Source organism: Phyllobates terribilis, unplaced genomic scaffold (assembly GCF_046119375.1).
Source record: "Phyllobates terribilis strain yellow unplaced genomic scaffold, ASM4611937v1 Scaffold_1__5_contigs__length_1240528914, whole genome shotgun sequence".
Lineage (NCBI taxonomy): Eukaryota > Metazoa > Chordata > Amphibia > Anura > Dendrobatidae > Phyllobates > Phyllobates terribilis.
This window is the reverse complement of record NW_027362761.1, coordinates 364,837,541-364,853,131: the sequence shown is the minus strand read 5'-3', so window position 1 is coordinate 364,853,131 and position 15,591 is coordinate 364,837,541. Positions and strand designations below refer to the sequence as shown.

At 43.1% G+C, this 15,591-nt stretch overlaps 1 protein-coding gene across 4 annotated transcripts in view; it reads left to right on the top strand.

Annotated features, from left to right (window-relative positions):
- CUX2 (cut like homeobox 2) overlaps positions 1-15,591 on the top strand; it is a 642,716-nt gene that overhangs the window by 405,110 nt on the left and 222,015 nt on the right. The window contains exon 1 of one of the 4 annotated variants that reach the window (XM_073676346.1): positions 11,267-11,421. The exons of the other annotated variants lie outside the window; for them this stretch is intronic. Within the exon in view, the coding sequence (XP_073532447.1) occupies positions 11,310-11,421 (112 nt within the window). The 5' untranslated portion in view covers positions 11,267-11,309. Of the gene's footprint in view, positions 1-11,266; positions 11,422-15,591 lie in introns of those variants that run through there. 4 annotated transcript variants of the gene reach the window in all.

The window sequence follows — 15,591 nt, the reverse complement described above, 5'->3', positions numbered from 1 at the left end:
ATTATTCCCATCTCATCTGCAAGAGTCATGAGTAATCCCATGGATTTATAATTGACATTGTGTATTTTGCTGTGTAACATCACACTGTGTACAATAGCGTCAGCTTGTGGCCAGCAGAAGAAATGCAGATTGTGCTTTGCAGGACCTATTGTCTGTTTTTTTTTTGTTTTTAATGCAAATAAAATGTAAAGATTTTAACACAATATTATTCTGTAATACAGTGATGTTCACTTTGTTGTGTTTAGTCAAAAATATATATTTTTAATCAATAAAAATGTATATTTTGAAAACTCTTAATAATTGATAGTATAAAATATTTTGTTTTCTTGCCTCTGAAAAGCCATGTCCACTGGCTGTAGTTTGTTTTAAAAAAACAAACTGTCCTTTACTCAACCTCCTCAGGTCCAGCACTGAGTTTCCACTGTCGCTCCTGGTGGCATCTCACTTTGCTGTTATTATTATGTAAATTAATCCTTGAAGGTGTTGTCCAACAAACAAAGTAAATTTTAATCAATAGATCTTGGAATAAAAATAAGTTCAAAAATTGCATGTGTTAAAAAACATCGCTGTGCTGAGATAATCTTATAAATGTGCCCCTGCTGTGTACTGTGTAATGGCTGTGTCTGACCGTACATTACATGGTCTGATCATACCACATCTCCTGGGCAGGGGAGAAAGCAAAGGAGTATACAGACAGGATAGCATCTGATCACAACTGCTACTTTCTGTGAAGTAAATCATTTCCCTGCAGGTTTGAAAACAGACAGGGAAATGTTTTAACTCACAGAATGAATATGTTTTACCTCACAGACATGAGTTCCACATCAAATTTTTAAACTCATTTTTATTTCAAGATCTACTGATTATAATGTACTTTGTTCATGGGACACACCTTTTAACTGTAGGAAGGGTGCATACTAGAAACAATTGTCTATGAGGAATTTCCTCAGACACGCTGTTGAAAAACAGGCAGGAAAATGTTTTACTCCACAGAAACCAGCAGCTGTGATCCTGTGCTGTAATGTCTGTATACTTTTTTGCTTCCCCCCCTGCCCAGGAGCTGTGGTATGATCAGACCATGTTCCTGTAGGGTCAGACACAGCCATTACACAGTACACAGCAGGGGCACATTTATAAGATTATCTCAGCACAGGAACATTTTTTAACACATCCCAATTGTGGAACTTATTTTTATTCCAAGATCAATTAATTAAATTGTACTTTGTACATGGGAAAACTTCTTTAAGACTATGCTGAATTTGTTTAGGGCTAACAAACTGGTTCCTTTGGATTACAGTCTCTCTCAAACTCATGAACCTCTATGGCTATCTTTCTCATAACTGACCTTTCCAAGGGCTTCCTGACTTTAGTTTCTGTCTCTCTCGGTCTCATCAATCCTCCACTTCTTCTCAAGGTTAAATCACTCTTTGCCTCTGGCTTAGCCCACCAAAATGCTCTAGTGGCTGCCTGGACTCAGATATTTGGTCTCAGTAGTTCTCTGTATTTCCCATGTGCCTTGCTGTGCACACACTAACTGGAAACAGCAAAAATGCACAGTTTTACATATCTACTACAGCCCTACCTAGAAATTAGGGTTGCCAGCCGTCCAGAAATTCCAGGACCATCCATAAAAATACGACACTTTTTTGCCCTGTCCGTAAAATAAAATTTGAGGCGTCGGTGATTTACTTTAAGTTGAAGAAACTTATTCAGATTATGTTGATTGTAATTATCATCATTTTACAGTTTACAGTTAATGTAGCTGATGTCTTCATATCAGAATTAAGGGCTGTAGACATGGATCATTTGTAATCATGATGATTTATTATGGCTTTACAATATTTCCAGAAAAACTAAAAAGTCAATTTGGAAACTCTGGGAGAGATGATGTAGCGCAACACTTCTTGCATACCCACAGCCACTGACAATCAAGCACAGGAGTCCTTATTCTAGCACCATGAGATAACTAATGCCTCCCTGTTCTGCAGAATGACATCCAGTAAGGCTATTCCTGGACTCATCAACTAACACAGAAAATGGCTACACTATTGAAGCAATGGTTCACCACCTTTTACTGTAGGCACCAAGTTGTTCCAAGACTATAGTGAACAAAAAGATGATATGGTACAGTACAGTCACAGCCACAGTTTTTAACAATGACACAAATTTTGCTTTTCACTATAATTGTTGCTTCACTGTTTTTAGATCTCTTAGTCAGATATTTCTATTGTCACCAAAGTACAATTATAAGCATTTGAAAAGTTTTACACTTTTATTGAGAAATACGTCAAGTTTATGTAAAGAATCAACATTGATATTGTGTTGATCATTATTTTTCAAGACTTCTACAATTCGCCCTGGGATGCTTTATATTTACTTTTGGGTCAAATCCTGACTGATGACAAACCATTCTTGTCTAATCAGTGCTTGGAGTCTATCACGCTTTCTGGGCTTTTGTTTGTCCATCTACTTATTAAGAATTGACCACAGGTTTTTAATGGGATTGAGATCTATGGAGTTTCCCACCCATATACTCAAAATTTCAATGTTTTGTTCACGAGACAACTTAATTATCACTTTTGCCTTGTGACATGGTGATCCATCATTAGTGTTGAGCATTCCGATACTGAAATATCGGGTATCGGCCGATATTCGCGGTATCGGAATTCCGATACTTAATTCCGATACTTTTAGAATATCGGATACCGGAATCGGAAGTTCCCATAATGCCTGCGCTCTGCAGTGTCTCTGAAGGATGACAAGCTGGATGGCAGCGCTCAGCTGCGATCCAGCCTGTCATCAGAATGCCATCCCAGCGTGAGAGAATTCTCCTGATTGTTTAAAAGCCGGCGGGCGGTAAAAAGCCGCCGGCTTTTAAACAATCACACAGCCCCATACTGCTTCCCCGCAGCCTCCCACCCCGATCCTCCGCTCCCCCCATCCTGATCGTAAGTTAGGACCGGGCGGGGAGCGCAGCACCAGGGAGCGGGGAGAGAAGGACCCGGGCGGGGAAGCTGGCAGTGAAAAGACTTCACCGCCGGCTTTCCCGTTCTGTGCTGCGCTTTCCCGCCGGTTATTTCAAATGAACAGCTGAGGTATCAGGTGATGCCGATCAGCTGTTCATTTGAAGTAGCCGCGGTGCCCTCAGAGGGTTCATGTGAGTTCATGCTTGACTGCATGAACTCACATGAACTTTCCCACGGCCACACAGGTCAGCCTCACCTCCCAGACCATCAGACCGGTCATGATTGGTGTGTGCGCGGTGTCTGTGCGATGTCTGCGAGTGTGTGCGGTGTCTGTGCGATGTCTGCGGGTGTGCGCGGTGTCTGTGCGATGTCTGCGGGTGTGTGCGTGGTGTCTGTGCGATGTCTGCGGGTGTGTGCGCGGTGTCTGTGCGATGTCTGTGGGTGTGTGCGTGCAGGCAGACATAGGCCGATGTGACACTACTACTCCCATCGGCCTATATCTGTCCCCTGTCCACTCGTGCCAGCAGGATCAGCTTGATGGGAGCAGTAGTTCCCATCCGCCTGATCCTGTTATTTTTGGCCCTATACGTGTTTTATTTTTTAGGCCCCCATATATATTTGTTTTTGGTCCCCAATAAATTTTAAATACATGTCATTGGTGGCCAGTGGTTACCTAAAATAAATTAGTTTATACATTACCTGTCCCCGCCGATCGCCACCTAAAATAAAGTAAAAAATAAAAAACTACACCTATACTCACCTAGACACCTAATTCCCCGAAGCCATCGATCTCCTGTAATAAAATATAAAATAATAAACCACAACCTTATCCTTACCCCTCCGTAGTAGTCCACGAGTGTCCCACGAAGATCTCCAGTTTAGAGCAGCCACATAGAATGTGACCGCTCTGAACCGCTGCCGCCGCTAGAATGATGGAGCCGTAAAGCAGCCCCGTCATTGCATAAGCGGGTTCGCCGGAGTTCAGGCAGCGCTGCTCCGATTAGCTCCTTTACGGCCCCGCTGTACCATGAGAAATTCCCACGGTACAGCAGTGCCGTAAAGGAGGTCACCGGAGCAGCGCTGCCTGAATGCACTCCGGTGACCTCAGTCAGGGGCTCACGCTGCCGGGAGCGGACGTGTTCCCGGCAGCGTGAGCTTACAGCAGCCATGCACAGCTGTCACCATCTCCAGATGTGACAGCTGTGCATGGGAGATCAGCGCAGGAACGTGGACAGGTAACTATTTTTTTTTAGTAAACTAAGAATGAAATAAAATGGTGTGTTTTATTTCAAATAAGTTATTTTTTTCTGGGTGTAGTGTGTGTTTTTTCTTTTTAACACTTTGTAGGTTAGTAATGGGGGTGTCTTATAGACGCCCATCATTACTAACCTGGGCTTCATGGCAGCTGGCGCTGACATGAACCCCACCACTATTACCCCACTGCCACCGCACCAGGACAGCGTGGAAGAGCGAGGCTAAGTGCCAGAATTGGCGCATCCTATGGATGCACCATTTCTGGGGCGGCTGACGGCTGGTGTTTCTAACCTGGGAGGGGGCCAATATTCATGGCACCCTTCCTGGGCTATTAATATCTGCCCGCAGCTGTCTGCCTAGCCTTTGCTAGCTATTAAAATAGGGGGGACCCTATTTTGGGTGGGGTCCCCTATTTTAATAGCTAGTAAAGGCTAGATATTCAGCTGGGGGCTGATATTAGTAGCCTGGGAAGCTCCGTGGGTATTACCCCCTTCCCAGGCTTCAAACATCTGCCCCAGCCATCTGCTTAACCTCCGCTAGAGACTAAAATTATGGGGGATCCCACGCCAATTTTTTTTTTAATAAATCCTTTATTTTAACACTAAATGATACTTGAGGGGTTAATAAAGATGCAGTCCCTAAATTATTATTTATTTTTTAATTAATTTTTCCCAAAAATTTTGACGTGGGCTTTGCCATATTTTTGTATGCCAGCCAGGTGCAGCATCCAGGAACGGGCTGCCCCCAACTCCCAGCTGCCTATTTGTACCTGGCCGGACACAACAATATAGGGAAGCTCTTTTTTTATTATTATTTCATGAATTTCATGAAATAAGTAAAAAAAAAATACGTGGGGCTTCGCCCTATTTTTGTGTCCAGCCAGGTACAACTAAGCAGCTCGGGGCTGGAATCCACAGCGCAGGGTAGCCGAAGCTTTGTGGGCCCCCCCTGCTGCGAACTGCAGTCCGCAGCCACCCCAGAAAATGGCGCGTTCATAGAAGCGCCATCTTCTGGCGCTGTATCCAGCTCATCCAGGGCCCTGGTGCGGTGGCTCACTGGGTAATAAAGGGGTTAGGGCCAGCTTTGTATTATCCGCTGGCCCTAAGCCCGAAATTCATGGGGTCACGCCAATATTAGACATGACCGCCATGAATTTCTAGTAAAGTATTTAAAATAAACACAACACCCAGAATAAAGTCCTTTAATTGAAATAAACACACAATTCTTTAATGTTCTAAATTAAACCATACTTACCGTCACGCCCATTCCAGCTGAAGCCAACGATCTCCTGCAATAAAAGTAAAATAATAAAGCAACATCATCCTTACCTTTCCATGGTTCCCAGGACAGCTTCAGCTCTGCTACATCGAGATGACAGGCTGGATCGCAGCAGAAAGCTGCCATCCAGCCTGTCATCCCGCAGACACTGAGAAGCGCAGGTATGCTTGCACTCCTCAGTGTCTGGCTGTGATGGCATCCAGATGAGCCGACAATGAACTCAGCTCACCTCATGCACGTCACTGACAGCGTGGGAGAATTCTCCTGCGCATGCGGTGAGCGTGAGAGACTCGGCTCATCTGGATGCCATCACAGCCTGACACTGAGGAGCGCAAGCATGCCTGCGCTTCTCAGTGTCCGCGGGATGACAGGCTGGATGGCAGCTTTCTGCTGCGATCCAGCCTGTCATCTCGATGTAGCAGAGCTGGAGCTGTCCTGGGAACCATGGAAAGGTAAGGATGATGTTGTTTTTTTATTATTTTTCTTTTGCTGCAGGAGATCATTGGCTTCAGCTGGAATGGGCGTGATGGTAAGTATGGTTTAATTTAGAACAATAAAGAATTGTGTCTTTATTTCAATTAAAGGACTTTATTCTGGGTGTTGTGTTTTTTTTAACTTTGACTATGGGGTTAGTAATGGGGGTGTCTTATAGATGCCTCTCCATTACTAACCTGGGCTTGATGTCAGCTGGCATTATAAGCTGACATCAACCCCAGCCCTATTACCCCACTGCCACCGCTACAGGGCAGTGGGAAGAGCGAGGCTAAGTGCCAGAATTGGCGCATCCTATGGATGCACCATTTATGGGGCGGCTGACGGCTGGTGTTTCTAACCTGGGAGGGGGCCAATATTCATGGCACCCTTCCTGGGCTATTAATATCTGCCCCCAGCTGTCTGCCTAGCCTTTGCTAGCTATTAAAATAGGGGGGACCCCACGTCATATTTTGGGGGGGGTCCCCCATTTTAATAGCTAGTAAAGGCTAGGTATTCAGCTGGGGGCTGATATTAGTAGCCTGGGGAGCTCCGTGGGTATTACCCCCTTCCCAGGCTTCAAACATCTGCCCCAGCCGTCTGCTTAACCTCCGCTAGAGACTAAAATTACGGGGAACCCCACGCCAATTTTTTTTTTAATAAATCCTTTATTTTAACACTAAATGACAAGTACAGTAATCAACACTATCACTGTACTTATTACATATGTGACTGACATGTTTCTATCTATCTAATCTATGTGTGATTCTCTATTCTTTCTATTCTAAATTGTCGGGTACCGCTGCTGAATTGCCGGCCGGCTTTTTTAAAGAGACGGTGCATGAAAACACTGTTATTTTTTTTAAGAAATCCTTTACACTAAATGACAAGTACAGTAAGCAACACTGTCACTGTACTTATTATATATGTGACTGACATGTTTCTATGTATCTAATCTATGTGTGATGCTCTATCTTTCTGTTATAAATTGTCGGATACCGCTGCTGAATTGCCGGCCGGCTTTTTTAAAGAGACGGTGCATGAAAACACTATTATTTTTTTAAATAAATCCTTTACACTAAATGACAAGTACAGTAAGCAACACTGTCACTGTACTTCATATATATGTGACTGACATGTTTCTATCTATCTAATCTATGTGTGAAGCTCTATTCTTTCTGTTCTAAATTGTCGGGTACCGGTGTATGCCGCTGCTGAATTGCCGGCTTTTCATGTTTCACTGTGAGCACTGTTCCCATCGATTTGGGCAACCACCTCCCCTAATACATTCTACATTATTGTTAGTTGTTTTCCTTCATGTAGAATTAACCTACAAGGAAAGAAAGGGTTTATTTTCATTCCGATATTTGTGTCCCATTGACTTGCATTGGTTTCCGGTATCGGAATCAGCGATATCCGATACTTTTTGGGTATCGGCCCGATCCAATCCAATCCGATATTTCCCGATATCGGAAGGTATCGCTCAACACTATCCATCATGATAGAAATAGAAACAGTATTGCTCATCAACAAATTGCTCCTGAATCATTGGGAGAATTTAATTTTAGAGGATTTTTAGATATTATTGTTTATTCATGGCAGTGTTTTTAGGCAAAATTGTGAGTGAGCCCACTCCCTTCGAAGAAAAACAACACCCACATGAATGGTATCAGGAGGACAATTTACTGTAGGCATGACGCAAGGCTCATGGTAGTGCTCACCTTTTCTTCTTCGGACAATCATTCTCTTAGATGTCCCAAACAGCCCCAAGGGGACTTCATAAGAGAAAATAAGTACAGGGATCGGACTGCAGAGGAGTGGGGTAAAGTTATTTTGGCTGCATGCTGTGCTCATCATCGATCAGGAGCATTGGAACTACAGGACGGTATTTCTGGAGGGTAAATAGGAGGGTATATAGGAGGGTATATACAGCCTGGATGGACATCCTTAGAAGGGAGATATGTGCAACATGGGGCAGATTTAATAATGAGTTTTATTTCTACGAATGAATAAGTGTGTATATTATTATAAGACCACATTATGATTTGGGGAATACCCCTTTAATGTGAAAATAATAGCAATTAGTTGTAAAAGCACAACGGCATTTCTTTGATACTGGAAACACTTTCGAAAAGTAATGTATTCAGTTTTAAATTAAAGTTATGCTGACAGTGAAGGGGATACGAGTAAGTGCCCCACAGATAATTGCAAGCTAATCAAGCTAATTAGGAGTAGGTCATAATTTAGCATTCATGGATTTAGTATACCCAACTGCATCTACTGCAGAAATGTCACGTTTAACTGGATTCTTAATAAACAATGATACAATTACATCTTATTCCACTCTGGTATTTATGTATGATATCAAATTATGTTAACTTTGTTCAGGCATTCTACTACTTCTACTAGTATTACTACTAGTAATAATAATGATAAGAAGAATTATTATTATTATTATCATTATTATTATTAAAGTTCATTTCATTTGACATCAGGCTGTGTTTCGAAGGACACAATTAAATTGTCAGGTTTTTTTAATCTTATTAGTGAATAAGCATTTAGGAACATAGTTTGTGCTTTGGCTTTATATTTTGCTGACAAACTGTACAGATAGATTTATATTTTGGTACAAAAAACACAAATCTGAAAATATGGGATACTTACAAATAGCTACTTTCTTTCAGAGCTAATTTAGTGAGTACATGGCATGTTGTAAATTAACCTCTTCACCCTTGGGCCATTTTTTTTTTTTTTTTAGTATTTGTTTTTTGCTTCCCTTCTTCCCAAATCCATAACTTTTTTATTTTTCCATCAATATAGCTGTATGAGGGCTTGTGTTTTGCGGGATGAGTTGTACTTTTCAATTACACCATATAATGTACTGGAAAACAGGAAAAAATTCCAAGTGCGATGAAATTGCAAAAAAAAGTGTCATTCACAAATATTTTTTTGTTCTTTTTATTTAGTATGTTCACTATATGGTAAAACTGACCTGGCAATATGATTCCCCAGGTCAGGACCAGTATGCAGATACCAAACATGTATAGTGTTTTTTTTTTTTATTTTAGTGGTGAAATACAATTTCGAAATGTGTATGAAGAAAGGTTTTTGCGTTTGTCGCCATTTTACGAGTCAGTAAGTGAGATCACATGAGCTCATCAGCTGATGAACTCGTGTGACCTCTCTCACGGCAGCTCATCGCAATACACTGCGGTAGCGATGACGCTCCTGTCAGTGTATCGCCTGCTGCGGAATAGAGAGGTCACATCTCACGATGTGGCTGTTCTATTAATGAGATCTGTGTGGAACACTCGGGATTATGACGGATAGGTGAGGATTATGGTCATCATCGGCGCTTGCTCTCGCTGTTTACTGTGACAGCAGGTGCCGACTGATGGGGGTAGTAGTCTCCTCAGCCGGCGCCTGTGACCCGCTGTAAGCTTTTACCACAATCACAGCTGTAGGATCACGCTGACATTTGACAGCGTGATCCCGCAGCGCTCTGACCCCCGGTAACTATATTACAACCGATCAAATGCCCTGTTTCCCGCGTTGTCACGCACATGACAGCGCGGGAAACCACTGATGTTCAGGGCCCCATTCGGGTTCGTGTTCGGGATCAGATGCCCGAACATGAACCTTTTTTTGATGTTTGGGTTGTCGACAAACCCGATCATCAAAATGTTTGTTCATCTCTATTCATTGCTGCTTATATATACAGTACCAGTCAACAGTTTGGACACACCTGCAATGATTCTCTTTGGTCTTATTATAGTATCCACATCGTAGATTCAGATTGAAGGCAGCAAAACCATGAATTAACACCTATGGAAATATGGAGTGAATAAGCACATGTGAAACAAATCAGAGTATGTGTTGAACTTTACATTTTTTAAGTACCTCCCTTTTACTCTGATTGTTTTACACACTCTTGGCCATTTTCTCAAGCAGCTACATTAGGAAGTCACCTGGAATTTTCCACAGTCTCGAAAAAGTTCCCAAAGGTGCTGAACATTTGTTGGCTTATTTACCTTCACTTTGCATTCCAATCCACCCTAATCCACCTCAATTGGATTGAGGTCCTGTGATTTTAGAGGCCATGTCATATGACACAACACTCCTTCCCTCATCCTCTTGGTTACATAGGCCTTACATAGTTTGGAAGTGTGTTTTGGATCATTTTCCTGTTGCAACACAAATGATGGTCCCACTAAGTGAAAACCATGTTGTTGCATAAAGATGTGGCAGCCATCCTGGGTAAGTGTGTTTTGAATTTGCTATAAATCATCAACAATGTCACCAGCAAAGAACCCAACGCCATTATACCTCCCCCTCCATGCATCGCAGTGGGGACCACGCATGAAGAAACTATAAGCTCACCTTTTCTGCGTCTTACAAAAACGTGCCATTTGTTACTAAAACTCGCAAATTTTGACTCATCAGACCCTCACCACAGATTTCCACTGATCAAACGTTCAGTCCATGTGTTTCTTGGCCCAAACAAGTCTCTTATTCTTGTTTGCAACCCTCACTCAGTAGTGTCTTTGTAGCAATTGGACCATAAAGCCTGCTTCTCACAGACTCTGTTATGTGAGGTGTTGCCTATTTTCAGTTTCTGAGGCTAGTAACTTTGTGTAACTTATTCTCTGCAGCAAAGGAAATTCTTGGTCTTCTTGTTCTAGTCCAATCCTTGTGAGAACTAGTTTCATCATAGTAATTGATGGTTTTAATGACTGCACTTGAGAATACCTTCATGGCTCTAGCAATTTTCCAGAATGACTGAAATTTATGTCTTAAAGTAATGAAGGACTGTCATTTCTCTGTACATCTCTGTGTTTAGTTGAGTGGTTCTTCACATATTCTTGCTTAGAACAGTTGTAGAATAGGGGTCAGCATCGTATGGAACTGTGTACCAACACCACTTCTACAAAACACTCTTGATGGAAGCAAACACTTTCTGAAGGCCTGTGAGTCCACTAACGAACTCTTGACGAGTCATATCTGTTCATTGGAAGCCATCCATGAGAAGGCCTGATGAAGCTGCTTGATTAGAATGTCAAGGGTGTGTAATGCTGTCATCAGAGTAAAAGGGGGTACTTTGAGGAATCAAATTTAACACATTCTGGTGTGTTTCACTCATGATTCTTTACTTGTTGTTTCCATATGTGTTCCTTCCAAAGTTCCTTTGAAAGGTGATATAATATATTGGCCAGTAGGTAGCAGCATAACTCTGTGATCGCACTGCATCCTGCTATAAACAATGTCCTCACTATTTATCGCTAGAGTCAGTTGGGACAGAAGAGAGGTTGTAGGAAGAAATTAAAGCTTCAGAGATCTGCTATGGAAAGAAGGAGGAAGCTCAGGTCACAGTCCTATCTTGTTTTGTGCAATGTCCTCCTCCTGTCAACTAGTGACTTTCTAACTGGTTATGTCTGCTGTCGTGGGATGTGTGGTGAGTGCCCTGCTGTTCCAGATTCTGCATAAGATTCAGCCTACAGTATGTATTGCATTCACTGTGGATGATTTTCTGTGTATGAGGGCATGATATTTGTTTATGTGTGATAATGTGAGAGTTTATTCACATATTGTAGTTTTCTGTAAATGGCATCCAGACTGTGATGTGTATAGAATGTTCATTATTCTTATTATTATTTATTAATATAGCACCATTTATTCAATGGCACTTTACATGTGAAAAGGGTATACATAATAAAAGCAAGTACAATAATCATGAACAATACAAGTCACCAACTGGTACAGGAGGAGAGAGGACCCTGCCCGCGAGGGCACACAGTCTACAAGGGATGGGTGAGGATACAGTAGGTGAGGGCAGAGCTGGCCGTGCAGCGGTATGGTGGAGCGGTGGTTACTGCAGATTGTAGGCTTGTCGGAAGAGGTGGGTCTTCAGGTTCCTTTTGAAGGTTTCCACGGTAGGCGAGAGTCAGATATGCTGGGGTAGAGCGTTCCAGAGTAGGGGGGATGCACGGGAGAAATCTTTTATACAATTGTGGGAAGAGGAGATAAGAGGGGAGTAGAGAAGGAGATCTTGTGAGGATCAGAGGTTGCGTGCAGGTAAGTATCGGGAGACTAGGCCACAGATTCATAGCACACTAATCCTACATGTTTAGTGTGCACGCCTGATAATAGGTGGATACCAGGGATGCTTTGCAGCCTTCTATCAGAGGAGTATTTTTTTGGAGTCTTTTCAAGATATACCTCCAGTGCAGGCAAAAAATGTCATGTGAACAGGGCCTTCTGTGTGTGTATAGTATGCCACTCCCGCAAGTAACGTCTATGGTCTCTGCACGCCGGTAATTCTGACACCGCTCTGTTGCCAGCTCATTATTGCTGATCTGAGCTGGTATAATAGCGCGCGCTGTGATCGTGCACATCACACAATGCACAACGCACAGCGACTAGTCCAGCCTCTGAAATGAGCAGCACTGATGGCACTTCGTTTCAGGGAGGGGGCAGGTGTTGCGCAGTGACCATAGCCTCTGTCTCCTGATGATGCTTCGTTTGAGTATCCCAGCATGCACTGGGATTCTCAAACGAAGCGTCATCAGAAAGAAAGTAGAGAAAAAAAGAAGTTAGATAGTATAGTTAGGGAAAAGATAGGGAATTTTTAATGCAAGTATATTAGAAATTAGTTTAGATTATGGGATTGAATAGATACGGATTTAGAATGAAATTTACTTTGACCCCCCCTTTAAGCATATGACCTTTCAGTTAAGCAGAAGAAGGTGGTGCCAGGTAGGAAATAGAGTCGGTGAACCAGAGGCTCAGAAAGTGCTCTGCTCACACCAAGAGCATTGAGAAATCATGGGTGATTGGAAGTACGAGCCGGTCCTTCGGAGAGGTGAAGAGACACGTCTTGACATTCAAGAAGCCCAATAAGTAAAACCTTGACCAGAGGGTATCTAATCACGTATGGGCCAATTTCATTACATCAAGTGGTGAGAGGCTTACTTGTCATATCTATATCCACTTACCCAATCCAAATGGTTTTGCAGTAATATGTGATTGCTACATTATTCTATTGACCTAAAAACTTTTTTTAACAACTTTTTATTGTGATCTCAGATATGCAATATTCCAATCAAGATTACAGCCAAAATACATCATACCAAAATAAAACATACAAAAACCACAATTTAGACACACTTTGATATCTATGCTTAACCCCTTCACCTCCAAGCCTGTTTTCACCTTCATGACCAGGCCAAATTTTACAATTCTGACCATTGTCACTTAATGTGGTAATAATTTTGGAACACTTCAACGGATCCCACTGATTCAGAGATTTTTAGACATATTGTAGTTCACGATAGTGGTAAAATTTGTTCGATATGACTCGTTTATTTGTGAAAAAATTGGAAATTTGGTGAAAATTTTGCAATTTTCAAATTTTAATTTTTATGCCCTTAAACCAGAGAGTTATGTCACGCAAAATACTTAATAAATAGCCCACATGTCTACTTTACATCAGCACAATTTTTGAAACATAATTTTTTTTTGTTAGGAAGTTAGAAGGGTTAAAAGTTGACCAGTGATATCTAATTTTTCCAACAAATTTTTTTTTCGCCCTGAGTTGCCAGAAAAGCAGAAACCCCCCATAAGGGACGTCATTTTACAAAATACACCTCTCAATGAATTCATCTAGGGGTGCAGTGAGTATGTTGACGCCACATGTGCCTCACAGAAATTTATACTATTGGGCGGTGAAGAAAGAATAATTACATTTTACTGCTAAAATGTTGTTTTAGCCACAAATTTTTAATTTTTATAAGACGCACCGGACCATAAGACGCACCCAGGTTTAAAGGAGGAAAACAGAAAAAAAATGTAAGCAAAAAATGTGATCATGATGCCCTGTTAAGGAGAAGGGGGTCTGCTGCCGACACTGTTATAGGGGTAATGTCCTGCAATTCTGTTAATATCCCTATCCTAGTATCTATGGCCCCTCTTTCCTGTTATACGTGGCCCTCATCCCCATCCTGATATGCATGGCACCCCTCATCCCCATCCTGGTATGCATGGCACCACTCATCCCTCTTCCTGGTGTGTATTGCACTCTTCATCCTGGTATGTATGGCCCCCTCCATCCCTCATCCTGGTATGTATGGCCCCCCTTATCCTGGTATGTATGACCCCCCTCATCCCTCTTCTTGGCATGTATGACCCCCCTCATCCCTCTTCCTGTTATGCATGGCACCCCTCATCCCTATTCCTGGTATATATGGCCCCCTTCATTCCTCATCCTGGTATGTATGGCCCCCCTCATCCCTCATCCTGGCATGTATGGCCCCCCTCATCCCTCTTCCTGGTATGTATGGCATCCCTCATCCCTCTTCCTGGTATGTATTGCACCCTTCATCCTGGTATGTATTGCCCCCCTCATCTCCATCCAGGTATGTATGGCACCCTTTATCCCTTATGCTGGTATGTATGGCACCCCTCATCCCTCTTCCTGGTATGTATGTATTGTACCCCTCATCCTGGTATGTATGGCATCCTTCATCCCTCATTCTGGTATGTATGGCACCCTTCATCCTGGTATGTATGGCCCCCCTCATCCCCCTTCCTGGTATGTATGGCACCCTTCATCCCTCATCCTGATATGCTTGGCACACTTCATCCTGTTATGTATGGCCCCCTCATCCCTCTTCCTGGTATGTATTGCACTCTTCATCCTGGTATGTATGGCCCCCTCCATCCCTCATCCTGGTATATATGGCCCCCCTCATCCTGGTTTGTATGACCCCCCTCATCCCTCTTCCTGGTATGTATGGCACCCCTCATCCCTCTTCCTGGTATATATGGCCCCCTTCATCCCTCATCCTGGTATGTATGCCCCCCCTCATCCTGGTATGTATGGCCCCCCTCATCACTCTTCCTTGTATGTATGGCATCCCTCATCCCTCTTAATGGTATGTATTGCACCCTTCATCCTGGTATGTATGGCCCACCTCATCTCCATCCAGGTATGTATGGCACCCTTTATCCCTTATCCTGGTATGAATGGTCCCCCTCATCCTGTTATGTATGGCACCCTTCATCCCTCATCCTGGTATGTATGGCACCCTTCATCCTGGTATGTATGGCCCCCCTCATCCCTCTTCCTGGTATGTTTGGCACCCTTCATCCTGGTATGTTGGCCCCCCTCATCCCCATCCTGGTATGTATGGCACCCTTCATCCTGGTATGTATGCCCCCCTCATCCCTTTTCCTGGTATGTATGGCACCCCTCATCCCTCTTCCTGGTGTGTATGGAACCCTTCATCCCTCATCCTGGTATGCTTGGCACACTTCATCCTGGTATGTATGGCCCCCCCTCATCCCTCTTCCTGGTATTTATAGCACCCTTTATCCTGGTATTCATCCTGGTATGCCCCCCCTCATCCCTTTTCCTGGTATGTATGGCACCCCTCATCCCTCTTCCTGTTATGCATGGCACCCCTCATCCCTATTCCTGGTATATATGGCCCCCTTCATTCCTCATCCTGGTATGTATGGCCCCCCTCATCCCTCATCCTGGCATGTATGGCCCCCCTCATCCCTCTTCCTGGTATGTATGGCATCCCTCATCCCTCTTCCTGGTATGTATTGCACCCTTCATCCT